Source organism: Malus domestica, chromosome 01 (assembly GCF_042453785.1).
Source record: "Malus domestica chromosome 01, GDT2T_hap1".
Classification (NCBI taxonomy): Eukaryota; Viridiplantae; Streptophyta; class Magnoliopsida; order Rosales; family Rosaceae; genus Malus; species Malus domestica.
In genome coordinates, this window is record NC_091661.1 from 30,966,411 (window position 1) to 30,987,867 (window position 21,457).

The following is a 21,457-nucleotide window of genomic DNA, read 5'->3' on the forward strand; positions in this document are numbered from 1 at the left end:
GCATCTGACAAAAGCCAATCATATTATATAAAATGAACGAACACGATTTAAAGATTCTCGATTCTCATCAAGAGAATCGGAAGGGTATCCTCCTGGACCCTAGTGTAACATGAGATCACATAGATTTTAGTTGTGTCAGCTCACTTCCGGTTATGCCACTATTGTCTTGTCAAAATAGTCACGTTATATTTGAAAAAATTAAAAATATAAATGACGTTTTATTTTTTTCACGCCCGTAATTGTGTAAGTGTTCCAAATTTTAAATATTTTAACTTATTCATATTGATTTCAACGTTAATTTATTTCTATTTAATTTTAAGTAAGAGTTTTATCGATCCTTAAAATAAAAAATTAGAAATCAAATTATTACTGACATCATTTTCCCAAGTCATATTTCTCCACCTTTTGCCAGCAAAATAAGATCACATAGACGGTTCAACGGAGAAATTTTTTTTAGTATGTCGAGAACATGATAGAGTACTTTAAGTGTCATAAATTTCGGTGTAACAAAATGTGTTAGCGGCACACTAAAAAATCTCTGGTCCACCACCCATCCATGAAAATGACGTCGCCCAAAGTCACACATGGGTGTTGTCTGTCCCTTCCAACTGAAAAAAAAAAAGCCAGAAAAGATAGTTCGAAAGCCGATGGACTTCTCGGTGTCTGTTCGGCCCAACAACATTTAATGTCCCAAAACAATAGTAATTACGAGTGACAGAAACACAAACAGTAGGCAGTTTCGTTTCTTTTTCCAAGGTGGTTTTTTGGATGTTTGATCATTTTCCTGTTGTAAGAACTTGGAATTCTGTGAGCTGAAGCGGTATGTCTGGTTGCAGCTGAGGAGTGAGCGGTCAAAGGAGGATGGAGAAGGTGGTGGAAGAAGGGGAGAGGAAGAGGAAAGCTCAGGAGGAGGTTGGGAATGGTGGAAATGGCGGGGGAGCTGAAGGGGGTGAACAGAGGCAGAAGAGAATTAGGCAGGAAAGTGGTGAAATTTTGGGAAATGGGGATCTGGGAATTGCTGGGGAGGTGGCTGAAGGGTGGTTTGGCGGTGGAAACGGCGGAGGGCTGAGTGTTGGGGATGAAATTGCGCGCCTTTTTGGTGAAGTGAGTGGCGGCGGCCTTGGGATTGATGGTGAAGGTGTGAGCTTTTGGGGTGGTGGTGGTGGAGATGTATGTAAATTTGGCGGTCAAGGTTTTGGAATTGAAGAATTTCGAGGTGGCTTCGGCGGAGCTGGTTCTGGAAATGGAGGTAAGATTTTGGGTTGCGAGAATTTTGGATTTGGGTTTGTTGGAAATAAGGACCCCGTTGGCGGTTTGGGTCTTGACGGCGGCGGTGGAGGCATTGGGTTTTGGGGTGGTGAGCATTCTTGTGGCGGACTTGGCGGTGGTGTGGGAAATCAAGTTGTTGGGTGTGATCTATATGCTTGTGAAAATGCCGGTGAGGGAATTCAAGGCCTGTTTGGTGGTGGAGTCAGAGGCGGAGCCGCCGGGCTTTTAGGCGCTGAGAGTGGTTCGATATGGGGTGGTGAAAGAGATCAGGGCTGTTTGAGTGGAAATGCGTCTGGAAATGGAGGTGGAATGGTGGAGAGACGAGGTGAATGTGGCGAAGATAAACTTGGAAAAAATGCTAAAGAAGAGGGGGTTGGGTCAAAAGGGAGGCGTGGGAGGCCGAAAGGATCAAAGAACAAGAAGAAAGTTGTTGGTGCTGAAGAGGGTGTTGTGCAATCGAGTGGAATTGCTGGAGAAAATGTGGGTGAAGGCGAGATTGTGAGGCCAAAGAGCAGGCAAGGTCGACCGAAGGGGTCCAAGAACAAGAAAAAGAATAACCTTGCAGATGATGAAAATGAGGGTATGCCTGGTGAAAATGTGGGTGGAGAAGGGACTGTGAAGCCACAGAGTAGGCAAGCTCGACGAAAGGGTTTCAAAATTAGAAAGAAGGCTATTGTGAATGATAAAATTGAGGCTTTGGCGCCAGTTGTGGGTGACGAAACTAAGGAATTGATTGCCATAGCCACCACCAGCAATGGAGTTGGGAATGAGATCGTTCAGCCAAAGAAAAAGGTTCGTCTACCAAGGGGTTCAAAGACCAAGAAAAATCTTATAGGAGAGGAAAATTATGGCATGTCAATATTAGGGGCCGAGGGCATTGACATATCTGCTCCGCCTATCGGTTTGAAGAAAGAAATGCTTGATCTCATGGGTGAACAAAGCGAGAAAATGGAAGTTAAAGTGTGCAGTGGTTATGAAGTTGGAGATGGGATTGTGCGGTTGAAGGCAAAGCGTGGTCGGCCTAAGGGTTCAAAGAATAAGAAGAAAAATGTTGGTAATGATAGTAAGATTGAGGTTGTCTGTTCGACAGGGCTGGAGGATGAGATCATTATTGGAGAAGAAATGGGGAGATTGCCAAGTGGAGCCACTTCTGAGGATGTTCTGATGAAGAAGAAGCGTGGTCGGCCAAAGGGTTCAAAGACTAGGAAGAAAAATATTGTAGGTGAGCCAATTCAGGAAATGCCTGGTGATATAGTAGTTGGCAATCACGGTAATGGTGAAGATGCTTCCGTGAAGGGTTTGGAGAATGAGATGCCTATTCTTTTGGGTGAGAAAGATAAGCGAATGCCTGTGGAAGCCTCTGGTAATAATGGAGGAGGAAATGTGGACTCCCAACAAAAAGATAGGCATGGTCGATCGAAGGGTACAAAAACCAAGAGACTAAATGCTGCTGTTAGAAAACACCGAAGGCAGGAAGGGGAAAACGTTGAAAAAGTTGATGGTAGAGATGAGAGATCAGAGAAAAAGCGTGGCCGACCTAAGGGTTCAAAGAAAAAGAGACAAATTCTTATTGCTGAAGCTTGGAGTAAGATTGCAGCACTGCAGCATCAAAGTTCAACATCAGTATTGGAGGTAGAACATCAGAAAGAAAAGGATTTGAAGGAGGACTTTGGTTTTCCGGTGGAGCAATTGAAAAACTCTCATATGGAAAAACATTATCATAAGAGGCCTAGAGGGAGACCCCGGAAGAACTTTGCTTTCCCTGTGGAGCAATTGAAAAACTCTGATGATATAGAAAACAATTGCCATAAGAGGCCTAGAGGGAGACCCCGGAAGTTCAACAACCAGCATCCGATTACCAGTGAGTTTAACAGGGGAAAATCTACTGATATGTCGGTGAGTTGTCCTACATTCAATATTTCCTAACTTGATTAATTATCTGAACAAGCTTATCAGCATGTTTACTCATTTGAACAAGCCACTTCTCTTTGTACAAACATCCTATGTGTCTTTTCCCTACATATAGAATATATATCTCTACAAGTAATAATTCAAATAGTCTATTGCAATGCATTCTAACAGTTTTTTTTTCATTTAGGATGATAAAAAGGAGAGTTTAATGTGCCACCAGTGCTTGAAGAATGGCAGAAAAGGTGTCGTCGTTTGTTTAAACTGCAGAAGGAAACGCTATTGCTACGCATGCCTTGCAAAGTGGTAATTCCAATTCAATGATCATTTGGTTGTCGCAACGTAAACTTTTCTGTTAATTGTCGATTAATATGAATGTTCTTTTATAGCGCTGATATGAATGAGTCTCATCAAATGTTTCTGATGGTGTGCTCATTTAAATGAATAGGTACCCAGACAAGACAAAACAGGACATAGAGATTGCATGTCCATATTGTCGTGGTAACTGCAACTGCCGAATATGCCTCAAGGAGGATTTAGTTGTGGTGGTGTGAGCCTTACCTTGATTTTCTTCTTCTTTTCGTTTCTTCCTGCCCTAGGAAAGTAATTTTTCCTTTTTATACCAAACAAAGTACTTGTTTTACAGGCTGGGAATGAAGAAACAAATGCAAATGTTAAGTTGCAAAAGTTGCTTTACTTGCTATGCAAGACACTTCCTCTCCTTCGGCATATCCAACAGGAGCAGAAGTCTGAATTAGATGTGGAATGCTGTTTGCAGGGTATTGTAATGTGATTTTTTTTTTCTTTCTTTAAATCTCATTTTATACGCTGGGTTGATGGTTCAGAAATGTTTTAAGGATGGGTTTTCCCTACTTGTTTTTATAGGTGTCCAGATGACAGAGGAGGACCTCACGAGATCCATACTAGAGGATGATGATCGAGTGTATTGGTATCATCTCATTCGCCCTTATGATTGAAGTTGAAATACTGGTTATCTATGAAGTTACTTTTTCAGCAATTTCATAAGTGTATATTAATATAATCGGTTATGTTGATAAATAAAATGGTTACTCTGTTACCATCTTACTAGGTAGGTTTGGACTTGACTGATCACATAGTTTTCTGGGGGGTTACTTACCAATAAGTACTGGTGTTCATGAATATCCTACGATTTGAGTCAAATGTATTTTAGTTTCATTCATATGGTACAAGTTTGTGACCGTGAACAAATTCTACAGTGACAATTGCAACACATCCATTGTCAATTTCCACAGAAGCTGCCCTAATCCTGATTGTTCTTACGACCTCTGTCTCACTTGTTGCTCGGAACTAAGGGAAGGATGCCAGCCTGGAGGTGGTGAAGCAGAATCATCTTGTCGGCAGTCTTTTCAAAGAGTATATGGTAAAGGCACAGTCACAAATGGCCAGATTCCTGCTAATGGGAATGTATCGCAGAGCGAAATGGCTGTACCATTAAATGGGTGCACAACTGATATGTCATCTGATTTTCCTGATTGGATAGCGGAGGCTGATGGTAGGATTCCTTGTCCTCCGAAAGCACGGGGAGGTTGTGGTGCCCAGTTACTTGAACTGAGACGTATCTTTGAAGCGAATTGGGTTGAAAAACTAATTTTGAGTTCCGAGTACCTCACTATCAATTATCAGGCACCAGATATTGATTTTTCTCGAGGATGTTCTTTGTGCCATTCTATCAGTTCTGCTGGAGATGGAGTAAAAGCTTCTGAAGTAAGGCAGGCGGCTTATAGGGAGCACTCCCATGATAACTTTCTCTACTGCCCAAATTCTGTTCATCTGGGGGACAATGATATTGAGCATTTCCAGTTACACTGGACGAGAGGCGAACCTGTTGTAGTTAGGAATGTACTAAAAAAGGCTGCTGGCCTGAGCTGGGAACCAATGGTTATGTGGAGGGCTTTTATTGGGGCGAAAAAAGTATTGAAAGAGGAGGCTGTCAGGGTCAAAGCCATTGATTGCCTTGATTGGTGTGAGGTACGCGGTGAACTTTCAACATGTTGAATGCGAATTTCATCTCCCCTATATTTGTTTAACCGTCTTTCAATTTGGCACTGCAGGTTGAGATTAATATTTTTCAGTTCTTTAAGGGCTATATAGAGGGCCGTAAGTATAGTACTGGGTGGCCAGAGATGTTGAAGCTGAAGGATTGGCCCGCATCAAATTCCTTTGACGAGTGTTTACCAAGGCATTTTGCTGAATGTATTGCCATGCTTCCATTTTGTGACTATACCCATCCCAAATCGGGTGTTCTAAATCTTGCGACTAAGCTTCCTGTTGCCTTAAAGCCAGACTTGGGACCAAAGACGTACATCGCTTATGGAACAATGGAGGAGCTTGGTAGAGGTGATTCAGTAACAAAACTGCACTGTGACATTTCTGATGCGGTACACAATTAATCAATTTTGGATTTATTCTTTATTAGCTATTGTTGCGTATCGTTCTCATTTTTCTATGCAATTCCACTGCTACTTCAACCGTTTTCACAATTTCTGTTTAGGTTAATGTGCTGACACACACAACGGAAGTAAAGATTCCTCCACGACAGCGGAAAATCATCAACCAATTACAGAAGCAATATGAAGCTGAAAATGAAATAATTGAAAGGAATTCATGTAACGAATATCTTGAGCCTTCTAATTTGACAGAAGACATGAAGTTTGTCAATGCCCTGGAGTCCAGTTCAATTCCAACTAGAAATGCTCGAAGTAATGATACTTCAGAGGTTGTATATGGAGGTGCTGTGTGGGACATTTTCCGTCGCCAAGATGTACCCAAGTTAAAAGAGTACCTACAGAAGCATCACAAAGAATTCTACCACATCAGTAATTCCCCCGTGAATTCTGTACGTATCATGGCTTATCCCATTTGCAAATATTACTTTGAATTAAGTCGTTTCTAAGTTGATGTGCTGCACTTGAATTTGCTTCAGGTTATTCATCCTATTCACGACCAGACTCTTTATCTTAATGAGAAGCATAAAAAGAAGTTGAAGGAAGAGTTTGGTAAGGAGTTGCGTGCATTTAGGTAGTCATTCTTGTTAACCGAGTAATTCTTGCTTGACGAGTTATTAACCATGAATGTGAATTACTTTCAGATGTTGAGCCTTGGACATTTGAGCAACACCTCGGCGAGGCTGTTTTCATTCCTGCTGGATGCCCACATCAAGTGAGAAATAGGAAGGTGAGATTTCCTCCCATTGATATGCCAATTTATCACGACTTACTTTCTTTAGCAGCGCTAGATTATCAGTATTCGTGTAATGTATCAAGTTTGACACTGTCTTCATTTTCTCTTCTCTCAGTCATGCATTAAAGTGGCCCTCGATTTTGTTTCCCCCGAAAATATTCAAGAATGCATCCGACTAACAGAGGAGTTTCGCTTGCTTCCGGAAAAGCATAGATCCAAGGAAGATAAATTGGAGGTAGTGTTAATTTGGATTGGTCCTGGAGCTCATCGTTAGGTGGTTTTGCATCCCGAATAATCTGATCATAATAGGTTGAACTATTAGTTTTGCATGCAGGCAGCACTACGATTATATGATTTTCGTATCTATATTTCTATACGTTAGCAAAGAATTATACCTGCACAGCGAAAATGCTACGGGCTTAATCTTATATTGTCTCCGTAGAATGTATACGATACAATGCCAGAATGCGGCATGCCTGGAGTTGTCTCTTGCGCTTAACGATTTTGCTGTTTTCAGGTGAAGAAGATGGCGCTATTCGCGGCGAGCGATGCTATAAATGAAGCCAAAAATCTGATGTCAAAAAATGAGTGAGTGATCTTTCTCTGAAGCTCATCATCCAATGCCGAAAAATAACAGTCTCATGATGAAAGTTCTTGTTTTCTGTTCACGGATTCTGATTGTTTTCGGGGACCCTGCAGTTCATTAAACGGAGCGTGGGAGCTTAGGAGGAGCAGCCATTCCGATTGAAAGTGCCGGTCGGAGATATCGGTTTAACCCTGCAGTTCATTAAACGGAGCGTGGGAGCTTAGGAGGAGCAGCCATTCCGATTGAAAGTGCCGGTCGGAGATGTCGGTTTAACGTTGTAGAGTTGAGGATTATGAAAGCTTTGCTCGTAGAGAAGTGATCTTTCGCCTTCATAGCTTGCATTGTGACTATTTCATGTAAAGATGTAAATGATAATGTTTAGATTTCTTCGTAAATAAGCCCCTTTTTTCAAAAAAGGGGAGTAGCTCGCGTCACGGCAGTCCACCCTTCTTTCGTAAATAAGCCCCTATTTTGATGTGTTCATTTGTCACTTTCTTGATAATTCACAAGTTTAGGCAATCTTGAAGAGGGTTAAAGGTCTAAAAGCTAAAAAATCGTCTGCGTTATCCAAAAATTCCTCTCTAATTGGTGGCTGGTTAAAAGCCTATAATTATTATTTGTCTAAAGGGCGTCGTTTGGTCAAATGTAGCCTCTCCTTGGCCTTTTTGGAGTCCAGTTGAATGATTGAATGATTAGGTTTGAAAACGTCCAATGGTACGTTAATTAAATTAATTAATAAATTTAAAGTTAAAATTAATAAATTATTGTTGGAGCTACGTTCAACCCTTCGGTTGAAGATAGTATATGAGTATGGGTTGATGTTGTTCATTTCTAAATAGTTTCTTGGAAAATGAGTAAAAGAGTTGTTCTATGATTTTTTATGGCAGTGACATAAAGTAATCATGCTTATGCATTATAGTAGAAATTCGATTTTTATTGATTTTCTTTCCCCTAACAATTAACTATTTAATCCAGTAAAAAAAAAAAAAGATGAGTACTGACTACTGAGTTGCTCTAAGTTCGGACTCATCTCAAAACACATAAGATTAAATAGCGATATAATTTTGATCAAGTTAAATGACATTTTTATCCTTGCAGATGTCTTCAAACGAGACGTGGTGAAATAGAAAATCGATCAAACCTCAAGCCCTGTTATGTAAATTCATATATTTCCATTGTCTTTCTTGCAAGTTAATGCAACAATCGAGCTCAAATATCTCTGCTTTCCTTTGTACTCTTCTTCCGAATTTCAATTTTCAACTCCACCATCAAAATTCCAGCACCATACACACACTTCCCAAAATCTTAGATAAACCCAGTTGAATTCAACCCCAAATTTCCCAAACCCCTCACCAAGTTTTCATTTTTCACCCAAAAATCCATGTTTCGATCCTAATTTTCCCTCGTTTTCCTTCATTTTCCCGGAAAATTCCTCACGCCCCCAATGGCCGCGGCGCTCAGATCCAAGCCCTCCAGAGACACGGCGTCGTCCGCCGTCTCACAATTCAGGTACTTTGTCTTCAACTACATGCACGCCGGCAGGGTGGCCAGCTCTCACCATGCCCACCGCACCAAAAGCGACGACTTGTTCATGAACACTCCCTACCACTTCACTTCCTTCAAGCCGGTGTTGCCCGGCGGCAACTTTGTTGAAAAGGGTTCGCAGATTTTCAATCACCCGCGAGCTTCCCAGAGAGTTAGCAAGAATAGTGATAAGAATTGGGGACGGAAATTGAGCAGCAGCAGGTGTAACACTGTTGTGTCGTCTCAGGGGGACCCGCCGGAGGTGTGGTCCGGTGATGGAATTGTGGTTCGGACTGCTCCCGGCTCGAATTTGGTTCGTGGAGGAGGCGGTGGAGGCGGTCCGAGCCCTGGTTCCGGAGGTGGTTTCGATTCGAATTCGAAGGATGAGAATTGGGGTGGTTCCAATTTGGGGAATAATTTTCCTACTCCGAAGGAAATTTGTCAGGGGCTTGACACGTTTGTAATTGGGCAAGAGAAGGCCAAGAAGGTGAGTTTTTGCTTTGGTTTTTTTGTTTGCCTTTTGGAGTTCCATATAGGAGAAGTTTATGTTTCTGCAATTCTTATAAAATTTATATATATTTTATGCAGGTGCTATCTGTTGCTGTTTACAATCACTATAAGAGGATATATCATGAGTCCCTGCAGAAGTGGTCAGCTCCATATCCATATACATATCTTGTTTGAGTCTATGTTTTATGTGAAGAAGAATCATTTCGAGGCTCGCGTCGTAGATTGAAGGCATTTGTACTAATTATATCTCATAGCTTTAACTATAAGTTATGAAAAGTGAAATTCAGTTTAGTTTTGGTGTCTACTCAAAACCCGACTGGATTGACTGAAGCTAACTCCTACCTTCTAAAATGCTGCTTCTTGGGAAATTAGGTCCACAGGAGATTCAAGTAACGGGAAAGTAGATGCAATGGATGACGATAGAGTGGAGCTTGAAAAAAGTAACATTCTTTTAATGGGGCCAACAGGCTCAGGTAATTTAGAATTATCCTTGAAAACTTCGAAGTACATTTTCATTATGTGTTAAACTGTTCAATTGCTGCTTGGATTTGACGGGCGTCTTAGTGTCATGGATGTTGCATGTATTTGCATTATAGCTGGAAATTTGTGTCTTTAATGCTTTCTTGTTTGGATGTCTTTTAATGGTTTGCTACTGAAGTCTTCATTAGTATGTTGCTTTGGTTACTGGTCTCATTTGTTCTCTTTGATGCTCTTTCAAGGACAGGGAAGACACTACTCGCCAAAACCTTGGCACGGTTTGTGAATGTTCCATTTGTTATTGCAGATGCGACAACATTAACTCAGGTAAGTTTTGTTATTCTTCGTTGTTGTTTTGTAATTGGAGTCCATTTGTAATAGAAAGTGGTTTTTCCTTTACCATTAAATTTGGAGTCACTATGCTCTAGGCAAGGATCAACCTTGGATGTTTTTTTAAAACACTGGCCATCATGGTCCCCAGAATATTCATCGTACATGCATGGTTTATTATTTAGGTTATTTTCCAAATTTCTATTGCTATGTAATGAGAACTGTAAGAGATTAATATGGATTGCAATGGCATTGTTCTTGTCATTGTGGTAGTCATGACACAATGTTGTTACTTGCAGGCAGGATATGTAGGGGAAGATGTGGAATCAATTTTATACAAACTCCTTACGGTAAATTTTCTTGAACATATTTTATTTTTGTCCGTCTGAATTCGTGTGTTGATAGTCGATGCTCAATAGCAAGGGCTCCCTTTGGTGCTACATGTGCATCGCATTGTTAATTGTTTTCTGCTTCTTGTGATTAATTTTGGAATTGGCAACAAGAATCCTATTATTGAAACATCTTTTATGCTTATGGTTTCATTCTTATCTTATATTTAAGTCTATAAGAAGAGCAAACCTGTTTTAATTGCTTTATGCCATAATTCTGCGGGGAAATTTGAAAGTTGTATTTTTGCCATAAACCTTTGTTATCATTACTTACCGAGTTCCCACTTATCGTGAAAATTTTCTTGAAACGTGCACTTATATGCTTATAGTGCTTAGTAATCCCAAGTTCATCTATGTGCTTCTGTATTCAATGCCAGGTTGCCGATTATAATGTAACAGCTGCACAGCAGGGAATTGTTTATATTGATGAAGTTGACAAGATTACCAAAAAGGTGTGTTTTTATGTTCATCTTTCTCTCTTTGTGGAAGAAGCTTTCAACTCTTTTATGTGTACCGACCTCTGCTTCTATTTTGCAGGCTGAGAGCCTAAATATTAGTAGGGATGTATCTGGAGAGGGTGTTCAACAGGCTTTACTTAAGATGCTGGAAGGGACCGTAAGTGCACATTTTACATACTTTGTTAGTACTAATGCTAGCGGGCATTGTGGAGATGGCATGTTGGTTAAGGCTGTGTCAAGGGCCTCAAGGCCCATGTCAGGATATTCTTGTACGCTGTCATAGATGTCTCATTTATGACTTGGATTCATATCAACGATTTTAACCTATATGGGTTTAATTCGTTGTATTCTGATCTGTGGATTTCTTATGATCTAGGTTGTCAATGTTCCTGAGAAGGGAGCTCGAAAGCACCCTAGAGGTGAAAACATTCAGGTATATCGGTAGCTGAAGATATATGTCGAGTTATCTACACATTATATTAAACTGCATTATCTTATGGATACAATTACATATTGATCATAATCATAAAATAAGCCTATTCTTCTATTCTTTATGATTTAACTAGTGCTCAGCCTAGAAAATATCTTGGTGTATTATGGTTGACTGATTTTCGGTTGGGTAGATCATTGAAAATCAGTTTGTAATTTTACTCTTTTTCCCCCATGTTTCTTCGCAGATTGACACAAAGGATATTCTCTTCATATGTGGGGGTGCCTTTATTGACTTAGAGAAGACAATCTCAGAAAGGTACTTCTATACCCCAACACTGAAATTATATAATCTTCTGGTTTTGTCCCTCTCTCTCTCTCTCTCTCTCTCTCTCTCTCTCTCTAATGTACTTCTTCGGCTTTTTCTGGTCCTACAGACGCCAAGATTCCTCTATTGGGTTTGGTGCCCCTGTTAGGGCAAATATGAGGACCGGCGGGGTTACAGATGCTGCTGTTACATCATCCTTATTGGAGATTGTAAGTTCCCATCAGTTTTGAATCAACAAGTAGCAGTTTATATAACCTTCCTTCTATTTTTATCTCTTCTTTAGAAATTTATAAATATGTGAGAACTGGTTTTGTTGTCAGGTTGAAAGTAGTGATCTTATACGATATGGGTTGATACCAGAATTTGTTGGCCGGTTTCCCATCCTTGTCAGCTTGTCAGCACTAACCGAAAATCAATTGGTTGAGGTAATACATTGCATTCTTTTTGTTTCTGTAGAAACAGCTCAGGCATCTATGTCATTTACTCGACCATTTTTAATCTCAGAAAGTCTTTATGGATTGATGGCTAATTATTCATTACTAAGCTTTTGAATAAGTCCTTACTGATCCGTCCAGTAATTTGAAATTTTTTTTCCCCTTTGAGAGGAAATATGTTAATTTTAATCAACATGGTGGTCTACTTATTCTTGTCGTGCTCAAAGCTTTTACAAGTATTGTTTTTCTTGTTTGGATTTTTTTTTTAACGTTATTTGTTAAATGTACTGTCCCATGCGTTTCTTACCAGCAAATATGTTTTGTAGGTCTTGACAGAACCAAAAAATGCCCTCGGGAAGCAATACAAGAAGATGTTCCGAATGAATGGAGTAAGTAATTCTTATCCATCAACGTGCTGGTTTTGTGCACTTCTATTGAAATCTTTGCTTGTTATGTCCTACTTACATAGTCCGTTGTTGCAATTCTCTCACTTCCATGGTTCGAGACACAATTGGTTTTTAGCTAAATCGTTTATGCTTCACTTCTCTCAGGTCAAACTGCATTTCACAGAAAGTGCCTTGAGATTAATTGCTAGAAAGGCAATATCAAAAAACACCGGGGCTCGTGGCCTACGAGCAATTTTAGAAAATATATTGATGGATGCCATGTATGAGGTACTCCCACTTCTCCTTGAATCTTTTGCATCTTTGCGAGTCATCTGATATGTCAGAGATGATTTAATTCTCTAGGTATCTTTTGCAGATTCCTGAAGTTAGAACAGGCGATGACATAATAGACGCAGTTGTAATTGATGAAGAAGCCGTTGGATTGGACGGCAAGGGTTGTGGAGCTAAAATCCTTTATGGCAAGGGTGCATTGGATCGCTATCATTCGCAGAATAAGGCGAAGGATGCAGAGGTGCGTATTTCTCGTATTCGTCAATAACATCCTGCTTTCAGTTTACCACCCTCATGTTTTTATCTGCTGACGCCGTATTCTCGTCTAGCAGATTGCAACCACGGAGGGTTCCGATGGAGAGCCGGAGGCGGAAACAGAGCTTTCTTCCGTTGTTGCTAGCATGTAAACTTGGCTTTTGTTGGACCTTATTTGTGTCCCCAAATCCCAATCTTGTACATAATAAACATTAATTTAATAAATCAGATAAGCGTAATGTATAATTTTTTTTAATGATACAAAGCATTATGTAGCCGATCCCACTTAGCGGGATAAGGCTTGGTTGTTGTTGTTGTTGTTTTGATACAACACGTTGTATATTTCTCACAAGGGTTTTGGTTCAGCCCTGTTCAGCAGCAGGATGCTTTGCTTCTCGGTAGAAATTTGTGAGCTTGACTTTCTGCTTTACCCAGAACCTTGGAAATATACAAATAACTTTTAATCAGAAATAGAACTTGAGGATGCTAAACAGACAATGATAAAAAAATTATGTTATTTTCGGATTTAAATTAGAGGAGTGATAGGAATCTTTTTGTTCTATATTTAGATTATTTTTCACATAATTGGTTTTGAAAGATCAATATCGAGAGACTCATCCACCGAAGACTTTATCGCACCTTTAGATCTCCATCTCTTGAGTCGAGTTCAATCTTTGGCGGGTATTGTTTTCTTTTTGGGTAAGTGGGATCCAAAAGGATCGCCAACGAGGAACTTTTATTAAAACAAACACACACTTACAAACCAAACAAAGGTCCAAATTATTCCTAGAAACAAACAAAGAACGGACTTAAAAACAAAGAAAACAAAGAAAACACAGAAAAAGAGCCCAACAATAGTGAAGCCTAAACAAAAACGAACTGCCAAGAACCACCCACTGTGTTCTCCACCGCCGATCCGAGAATCAGCCAGCCGTCCGATCTACCTTCCACCATAGATCATCACCTCCACAGGCACCACTTGCACATAGCCATCAACAAGAGATAGTTGGCGAGAGAGAAGCCAACCATCGGAAAAAAGCTCTGGGAAATTCCCGAGCAACACTGCCGGAAACGGTGGACAACAAGGAGACCGTGGTGGTGTGGGAGACACCCGAGTCGGATACAACACCGGAACTCTACACACGAACTCAACATAAAACATGGAAAAACGAAGCAAGGAAGCAGGGCCGCCTCAGGCTCAGTGAGGGCAGGGCGACTGTCCGGGGCCTAAAAAAGTTGGGGGCACCAAAATTATTAGGGTGATATATTTATATATGTTTTTATAAGAGTATAAAATTATAAAATTTGGTTTAGTGACTAAGAAATTTAACCAAAATGGGTGGTTTTGTTGTTTAAAATTAATGAAATGAGAAGGTATTAGGTTCAAAACACCATGGGTGCTTATTTACATTCCAATTTTTACAAATTTCTTTTCATAATTGTATAAATTTATAAAATTTGGCTAAATGATCAAGAAGTTTAATTAGAAGCAATGATTTTTGTTGTTTAAAATTAATGAGAGGTCATAAGTTCGAAATGCTATGTGCATGTCTATTTTTTTCAATTTTTACAAATTTTTGTTTGGTTGTTAATTTATTTACTAGCTCGTAGTTATATGAGTTGCTATTTTTAAACATCTGTTCCAATTCAAGTCTAATCTTCAACAAAGAATAACGTGTAGACTAAATTTTTTGACCAAATTTGCAAATAATATTACATGTCATCAAAAGGTTTAACTTAGTGGTCATTCATTACTTATACATATCCTTAAGGACTCGAAAACATTATTATTTTTTTAGTCTTATATTGACGAGATTAGTAAATAAGAAAAAATACCTCAAGATTTATATAAAAACACTTTAAAAGTTCAGATGGAAAACGAAACTCATAATCTATCTACTTGTAGGCTCGAAGTTTCTTGGTTTCCCTCTCTCGATACAAAATAAATTAGTTATTATGTGTTTCTAAATTATTGAGTTTGAAGTGCTTTTTCTAAATATAATTTTATCGATGTCTTACGTGTGAAAACAAATAATTTTTTTATATGAAGTGAGGGCCATGAAAATAATAATCTCTGGACCGGCCTTGCAAGGAAGGGCCATGAAAAGGGATACCCACCGGGGTTGAGGAATTGGAAAGGCCAGAGAGGAAAATTAGAAGAACCATAAGCAAATGGAAGGGGAGAAGAAAGAAAAAACAAAAACCAAAAACCACCCACCGATCCCACCTGCAGCTAGGATCGGCGGTACCAAACAAAAACACGATTGGGAAATCACTCACACCATATGGTGAGAAGCACCCTCAAACAAAGGGAAGGACTCTCACAAGGAGAGAAAAGAGGAAAGTATTCTTACTTCACTTTTCTTTGGCAGGTACTGTTTGGTCTGGAGTGCGGTGCATCTTTTTCGATAATGAATCCATGTTTGAAGATAAGTGGAACGATAATCTAGTCTAAAAAAGAAAACGCCTAGAACTAGAAAATAAGCGATTTGGATCGTTATACAACATCAATAAGAATCAGAAAAAATTGGAAAAGAAAAAAAATTCCACGTTTTACGTGTGTGGTATAAAGCGTAGAACCAAACCGGTAATGACGTATGTGCGGCACTACGACATTCTCTAATCAAATCGTAAACGAATTGTCCTGAAACTTTTTGGCTTAGGACAATAAAGCGGATTAAATAATTAACTCAATCCACAATAGCCGTCCGATTTCAATCCCACTCTCAATTACTTTTCGAATCAACGGCCACCCTTGTCCCTCTCTTTTTCTCTCTCCTCACTCAGACGAAGAGAGAGAGAGAGGGAGCGGAGAAGGAAAGAAAGAACCTTTTTTTCACAGAAGAGGGGGTTGGAATCCCATCAATCCATCTTCCCCCTCCTTCGCTCCCTCCTTTTTCTTCCACTCTCTGAAAATTTCCCGGAAAATAATAGGGAAGAAGGAAGGTCCGAGAGAAACCCAGCAGCTCCGAGCAATCGGTCCTTCGATTTATGGGTTCGCTTCGGGATTTTGATTAGTGGGTTTTGGATAAGTTTCCATTTTTTCAATTGGGTTTGGTGAAAACTTCGATCTTTTGGGGGTGTTCGAGGGGAAGAGCGATGGACTTGGAAAGCATCGAGTGTGTGTCGTCCTCAGATGGACTCGATGAGGACGAGATCCATCCCCACCACAACACTCTGCACCCGCATCCTCATCCTCATCAGCACCACCATGAATTTTCCAAGCCCAGAAGCAATGTCACCACCAACGCCACCATCAACGGGCCCACCGCCATTGCTCCCGCCACCAGCGTCCACGAGCTGCTCGAATGCCCCGTCTGCACCAATTCCATGTACCCGCCAATCCATCAGGTCATTTTTCTCTCTATTTTTCCTGCATTTGGTTTTAATTTTATTGAATTGGGGTTTTGTTTGGGTATTGGTAATTTTGTTGCTTGCATTTCTGTTTATTGAGTGCAAATGGAAACTTGGGCTTTTGAATGAATTGATTAATTTGATGTATTTGTGGTTTTCTTCTGTTGGAAATTGGTCTTTTTGATTCGATTTGTGGAACTAGGCTTTGGGTCGAGTTTGGCTTTAGGATTTTGGATAGATGATATATGGTTCTACTGAAAGCCGACTGGGGTTTGATTGTATGAACGAGCGATGATAACTAGATTACGGATCTTTTGGGTCCGCGGATGATTCAGATAGATGATCCAGGTAGATGATCCAGGTGCTGCTGATTTAGTATTTGGAGTCATGGAATGTTCTTACTAAGAATGTAAAAGTTAGTCAACTTTGTCAAATACAAGCTCCTGACTCTGCAAGAAGGGTGTGTTCCGGGCACCATTGAAACTTTCAATCACTTCTGGTTGTAGTTTCAATCACTTCTGGTTGTAGTTTCAATCACTTCTGGTTGTTCTTGTGAAAACTATAGTACATTAACTGTTGTTGCGGTCCAATGAAACACGGGTTCCTTACTGAGGATGCACAATTTACCATTTTAAGTAGCTGGAACTTTTTTTCCCAAGACCTCCTTGGCATGCATATGCTTATTTCCGTTGGTCTGAACCGTAGTTTTGCATTGACGTGAGTTTGGTGCGTCGTGCGGAAAGTTTTCTTGTTATTGAAAGATGGATACTGTATTGATTTCTCTAATATCATGATGGTTATTGTAATTCTGATGAACTGATCTCCTTTTCTGATATAAAATTTGCTTATCTGCAGTGCCACAATGGCCACACACTCTGTTCCACTTGTAAATCGAGGGTACACAATCGCTGCCCCACTTGTAGACAGGAGCTTGGAGATATTAGGTGTTTAGCGCTGGAGAAGGTGGCCGAGTCACTTGAGTTACCCTGCAAGTATTACGCCTTGGGATGCCCAGAGATATTCCCGTACTACAGCAAACTAAAGCATGAATCGGTGTGCAACTTCAGACCGTACAATTGCCCTTATGCTGGATCGGAGTGCTCTGTTGTTGGAGACATCCCTTTCCTGGTTGCCCATCTAAGGGATGATCACAAGGTGGACATGCACACAGGATGCACATTCAACCATCGTTATGTGAAGTCAAATCCGCGGGAAGTAGAGAACGCCACATGGATGCTAACAGTAAGTGGCATGGAATTTAACTATAATGCAAATTTCTGTGGTTTGTCTATTGTTTGTCCCTCTAACGCCTTTGGCGATGATTACTGCTCTATCGAGAATGGAACAATCAAGTTAAATTTGCTCCTAATGTTAAGGGTTGCATGCAGTTGATCGCGTTTTCTGTTTTCTGTAAGTAGCATGTTAGAGGATGTGGTTAAATCAACCGTGTTCCATCCCGCCAATCGGGACTGCCTGCAAGCTAGGCTTCATTCTCAATGTGCTTATACCTGAATTGTCTGCTTTTCCTGTCAGGTCTTCCATTGTTTTGGTCAATACTTCTGCCTACATTTTGAAGCCTTCCAGCTCGGCATGGCTCCTGTTTATATGGCATTCCTACGTTTTATGGGCGACGAGAATGAGGCCCGGAATTACAGCTACAGCTTAGAGGTTGGAGCGAATGGCAGGAAACTCATATGGGAGGGGACACCACGAAGTGTCCGTGATAGCCACCGGAAGGTCAGGGATAGCCACGATGGTCTCATTATCCAACGAAACATGGCTCTGTTCTTCTCCGGAGGCGACAGGAAGGAGCTGAAGCTGAGAGTTACCGGGAGGATATGGAAGGAACAGCAAAATCAAGATTCTGGGGTGTGCATACCAAACCTGTGTAGCTAAGACAAATGATTTTGAAAACTTTAATGTTTGTTACTTGAGACACTGTCGTGTGTTGTTGTACCTGTGCCAGCTTCTTCCTGGTACGTTGTAACGAACCCGGTTTCTTGAGTTTGGGAAGTTTTCAGCTTTAATAAAATTGTATAATACGCAGGCGTTTTCTTCATTTTCAATTTGCTTGGTAACAATACAACTAGCATGCTTTTGAATCAAGACAATTCCAATAAGCCTCAATGCCATAAACCCACTAATTCCAACTGAGAAAAACGATCTATCACAAATTTTCACCAGTTACCCAAATTCAAACCGATACCTGCTCAGTTGCGCCGTCACTTTTGGACTCTATCTCAGCTGAGCCTTGGCCTTCTTCTCCGCTACGTTCCTCCTGACCAGTCTGTGCAGCTTCACTCGCTGAGGCAGCTTCACTCGCTGAGGCAGCTTCACTTGCATTTTCAGTGGCCTCTGTAGAGCCTGCCTCAGGTTCTTTATTCCCGAACAACTTGGATGGAAGTAAGGAGGAGACAGCAGCTCTTGCACTTCTCTTTGCCGCTTCTGCTGCCTCGAGCTCCTTAGCCTTAACTTCAGCCTTCTGCCTTTCTTTCTCCTCCATAAGCTTCCCCACTTCGTCCTCTCTCCCATCCTTTCTCAGCAACCCTTTAACAAACTCCTGCACCTCCTCATCGAATTCAACCCCATCGTCATCCAGCATTGTATCTACCACATTAAGCACCTCATCGAGTTTACCAGCATCACTCAACGTCTTCATTATAAACTGATAGCTTGGAATGTCCATCTTGAGCTTCTTCACCATCAAATCGAAAAACGATTTAGCCTCGTCAATTTTTCCTACCTTAACCAATCCATCAGCCAACTTATTATAAACCGCCAAATTCGGCCTCAGCTTGGCATCAACCATTTTTCTGAAGTACTCAGCTGCATCAGCGGGCCTATTCTCCTCGAAACAAGTATCCATCAACAAAACGTATGTAAACTCATCTGGATTCACTCCCTTGTCGGGCATTTCTCCATAAAGCTCTTCAGCTTCACTCAGCATCCCATTCTTGCACAATTGGTCAATCAAATTATTGAATGACAATGCGTCCGGACTACACCTATAGTCTCCCATCTTCCTGAAAACCTCAATGGCATCCTTAAACCTCCCCTCTGCGCAATACCCGTTCGCCATCACATTGAAGCTTCCCAAATTCACAGCCAAACGCTTCGGCGGGTTATGCTCCTGGATCATCCTATCAAACAATCTCAATGCCTCGTCAAACTTGCCATTCTTGCTCAAGGCATCCAAAACAGAATTATAAGCCACGGCGCTCATCTTCACCTTGGAACTCTCTCCCACAGCCTCCTCATAACAATCCATGGCCTCCTTCTCCATCTCCCTCATGAAATACCCCTTCATCAAGCTCCCATACACAACCCCATCTTCCACAGCCCCTCCCAACTTCTCCTTCAACTCCTCATAAAGCTTGAAAACCCCATCCGAATCCGAATTCTTCACACATCCCTGCATCAAGTAATGGTAAACAACCGGGTCCGGCACGAAACCCTTGACATCAATTTCCTCCTTGAGCTCCATAGCCCTGTCCAATTTATTGTTATCCACCAACCCTTTGATCAAAATCCGATAAGTGGTGGGGGAAGGGTTGAAGGGGGCGTCATTGATCAGCTGCTTGTAGTGTTCCATGGCGGTATCGGGCTTGCGACAATCCATATAAGTCTGGAAGATGAGATTGTGAGTGATGATATTGGGGGCAACGCCGGCCTGAGTGATGAAACGGTGGAGGGTGAGGAGGTCGGAGTACTTGGACTGACGGAGCTGAGCAGTGAGCACGGCGTTGACGGTGAAAATGGTGGGTCGGCAGTTGGAGTAGATGGAGTGGCGGGTGTAGAGAGCAGCCTCCTCGAGATCATTCTGGCGGACGAGGGTGAGAATGCGGTTGTGGAGGTTGAGGCGGTTGCCGGAGAGGGCCGAAACGGGTTCAGGGAGCTTGGGGGCGTTAGGGTTTATTTGGGGTTTTGGGGACTGTTGCTGTTGTTGCTGCTGGTTGCGGTGGAGGGAGGAGAGAGGGGGTTCGAGGCGGAGGCGGCGCTTGCGCTGGCGTCGTTCGGCGGCGGCTTCTTCGGGGGTGGCGAAGGAGAGAAAACGGAGGGAGATGAAAGAGGGTGGCGCTAAACGGCGGCGAATTGGGGGCTTTGCTAGGGTTTTGAGGTGGGTAAGGAAGGTGGGTTTGGAGAGAGCCATTGATTTGGTTCAGAGTTTCAGAGATTTGGGGTTCTGAGGGGGTTTAGAAAACCTGAAATGGAACAAAGGGATTTCACTGAATTTTGATCAACTCGATTTTGTGGTAAAAATTGGGCCTTCAACTTAGAGTTTGTCATAGGCCCATTAGGTTCTATGCTCTCATTTTTTATCAGTAGGCCCATTCATTTAACCTCCACCGCTAAGAGAAGAGATCCTCTCCGGATCTCTTTCACCAAGGCCATCGGATCAAGTGATCCAGGCCTTTGAAATTTCATCAAACGGTCAAAAATCATTATAGCTTTTAAGGGGTCAAAACAGGTGGGCCGTTAGATGAAATTTTAAAGACCCGGATCACTTGATCCGATGGCCTTGGTGGAAGAGATCCGGAGAGGATCTCTTCTCCACCGCTAACTAGTTAGTAAGTTTTTTGTCAAATCAAATACCATGTCAATACGACCTTAATCATTTTATTTTTTTGAATTACTCCAATAATTTGACCTAATTTTAGGTCAGAACTGAAAGATGATAATTGTAACAGGGTGACTGGAAGTGGAGGATTAATTATAGATTGGTATGGTAACTAGATCATTGGTTTATTGTTAAAAAAGAAGTTGGAGAAGTTTCCATGCTAAGCTTTGGGTTTTGTTTTATGGGTTGAGATAGCTAAAGCTAGAAATTTCTCTCATCTTATTATGGAGGCTGATTCTGCTTTGGTGGTCTTTCTCATTCATGGTTCTCCTAGCTGTAATCATCCTTTCTATGGTCTTGTCTAAGAGTGCAGAAGTTTGATCAAAGAGAACTAGAGTTGCAATTTGCAGCATATGTTCATAGAAAACGTAATTTTGCAGCTAACGGGTTAGTCAAGTTGGGTTTAAATAACGACATGGATTTCTGACGTACTTTTTGTTTTGTGACACACTAATGAAAATTTAAGTAAGGTACACATTAAGATTAGCTATATCGAGCCTAATTTCAATATCATTATTAAGAGTACAACTTAAATAAGCTTTTACTTTTTAGATGGGTTTCGATCCCTCCCCCCCCCCCGAGCACACCCACCCCACCCCCAGGTTTTAGATGGGTTTCGATCCCCCCCCCCCCACAACACACCCACCCCACCCCCAAGCTGCGTGGACAGAGCTACATAAGGCCTAGGG

The 21,457-nt window shown here is 41.3% G+C and overlaps 4 protein-coding genes across 5 annotated transcripts; 3 read left to right on the forward strand and 1 right to left on the reverse strand.

Annotated features, from left to right (window-relative positions):
• The first annotated feature begins 568 nt into the window (after nt 1-568).
• Nucleotides 569-7,419, forward strand: LOC103443682 (lysine-specific demethylase JMJ26-like). 2 transcript variants are annotated; one of them, XM_008382575.4, is made up of 13 exons: nt 569-3,165; nt 3,368-3,483; nt 3,626-3,725; nt 3,824-3,956; nt 4,063-4,126; nt 4,416-5,187; nt 5,271-5,597; nt 5,711-6,055; nt 6,143-6,215; nt 6,308-6,393; nt 6,515-6,634; nt 6,917-6,987; nt 7,099-7,419. In XM_008382575.4, the coding sequence occupies exons 1-13, from the start codon at nt 862-864 to the stop codon at nt 7,145-7,147; spliced, it is 4,560 nt and encodes a 1,519-aa protein (XP_008380797.2). In that variant the 5' UTR covers nt 569-861; the 3' UTR covers nt 7,148-7,419. The 2 variants fall into 2 exon arrangements, with proteins under 2 accessions (XP_008380797.2, XP_070676736.1); XM_070820635.1 differs by having other exon boundaries at nt 7,183-7,419.
• Nucleotides 7,420-8,186: 767 nt separating this feature from the next.
• LOC103443696 (CLP protease regulatory subunit CLPX1, mitochondrial) lies at nt 8,187-13,201 on the forward strand. Its single transcript, XM_008382590.4, has 15 exons — nt 8,187-8,996; nt 9,098-9,159; nt 9,392-9,492; nt 9,744-9,823; nt 10,126-10,176; nt 10,593-10,667; nt 10,753-10,830; nt 11,050-11,106; nt 11,351-11,421; nt 11,540-11,639; nt 11,751-11,855; nt 12,191-12,253; nt 12,416-12,538; nt 12,627-12,782; nt 12,874-13,201. The coding sequence occupies exons 1-15, from the start codon at nt 8,430-8,432 to the stop codon at nt 12,946-12,948; spliced, it is 1,764 nt and encodes a 587-aa protein (XP_008380812.2). The 5' UTR covers nt 8,187-8,429; the 3' UTR covers nt 12,949-13,201.
• Nucleotides 13,202-15,393: 2,192 nt separating this feature from the next.
• Nucleotides 15,394-18,209, forward strand: LOC103443714 (E3 ubiquitin-protein ligase SINAT5). Its single transcript, XM_008382606.4, has 3 exons — nt 15,394-16,147; nt 17,006-17,392; nt 17,684-18,209. The coding sequence occupies exons 1-3, from the start codon at nt 15,896-15,898 to the stop codon at nt 18,044-18,046; spliced, it is 1,002 nt and encodes a 333-aa protein (XP_008380828.1). The 5' UTR covers nt 15,394-15,895; the 3' UTR covers nt 18,047-18,209.
• On the reverse strand, nt 18,183-20,373 carry LOC103443707 (pentatricopeptide repeat-containing protein At3g49240, mitochondrial-like). Its single transcript, XM_029104441.2, has one exon. It carries the CDS (start codon nt 20,298-20,300, stop codon nt 18,345-18,347), a length of 1,956 nt encoding a protein of 651 aa, XP_028960274.1. The 5' UTR covers nt 20,301-20,373; the 3' UTR covers nt 18,183-18,344.
• Between the last annotated feature and the right edge of the window lie 1,084 nt (nt 20,374-21,457).

Coding starts and splice junctions, on each gene's coding strand:
- LOC103443682 (XM_008382575.4), top strand. CDS start 862: ATGGAGAAGGTGGTGGAAGAAGGGGAGAGGAAGAGGAAAGCTCAGGAG. Junction 3,166..3,367: donor GAAAATCTACTGATATGTCG/GTGAGTTGTCCT, acceptor TTTTTCATTTAG/GATGATAAAAAGGAGAGTTT. Junction 4,127..4,415: donor GATGATGATCGAGTGTATTG/GTATCATCTCAT, acceptor CAAATTCTACAG/TGACAATTGCAACACATCCA.
- LOC103443696 (XM_008382590.4), top strand. CDS start 8,430: ATGGCCGCGGCGCTCAGATCCAAGCCCTCCAGAGACACGGCGTCGTCC. Junction 8,997..9,097: donor GGCAAGAGAAGGCCAAGAAG/GTGAGTTTTTGC, acceptor TATTTTATGCAG/GTGCTATCTGTTGCTGTTTA. Junction 11,422..11,539: donor GAGAAGACAATCTCAGAAAG/GTACTTCTATAC, acceptor CTGGTCCTACAG/ACGCCAAGATTCCTCTATTG.
- LOC103443714 (XM_008382606.4), top strand. CDS start 15,896: ATGGACTTGGAAAGCATCGAGTGTGTGTCGTCCTCAGATGGACTCGAT. Junction 16,148..17,005: donor TGTACCCGCCAATCCATCAG/GTCATTTTTCTC, acceptor GCTTATCTGCAG/TGCCACAATGGCCACACACT. Junction 17,393..17,683: donor ACGCCACATGGATGCTAACA/GTAAGTGGCATG, acceptor TTTTCCTGTCAG/GTCTTCCATTGTTTTGGTCA.
- LOC103443707 (XM_029104441.2), bottom strand. CDS start 20,300: ATGGCTCTCTCCAAACCCACCTTCCTTACCCACCTCAAAACCCTAGCA.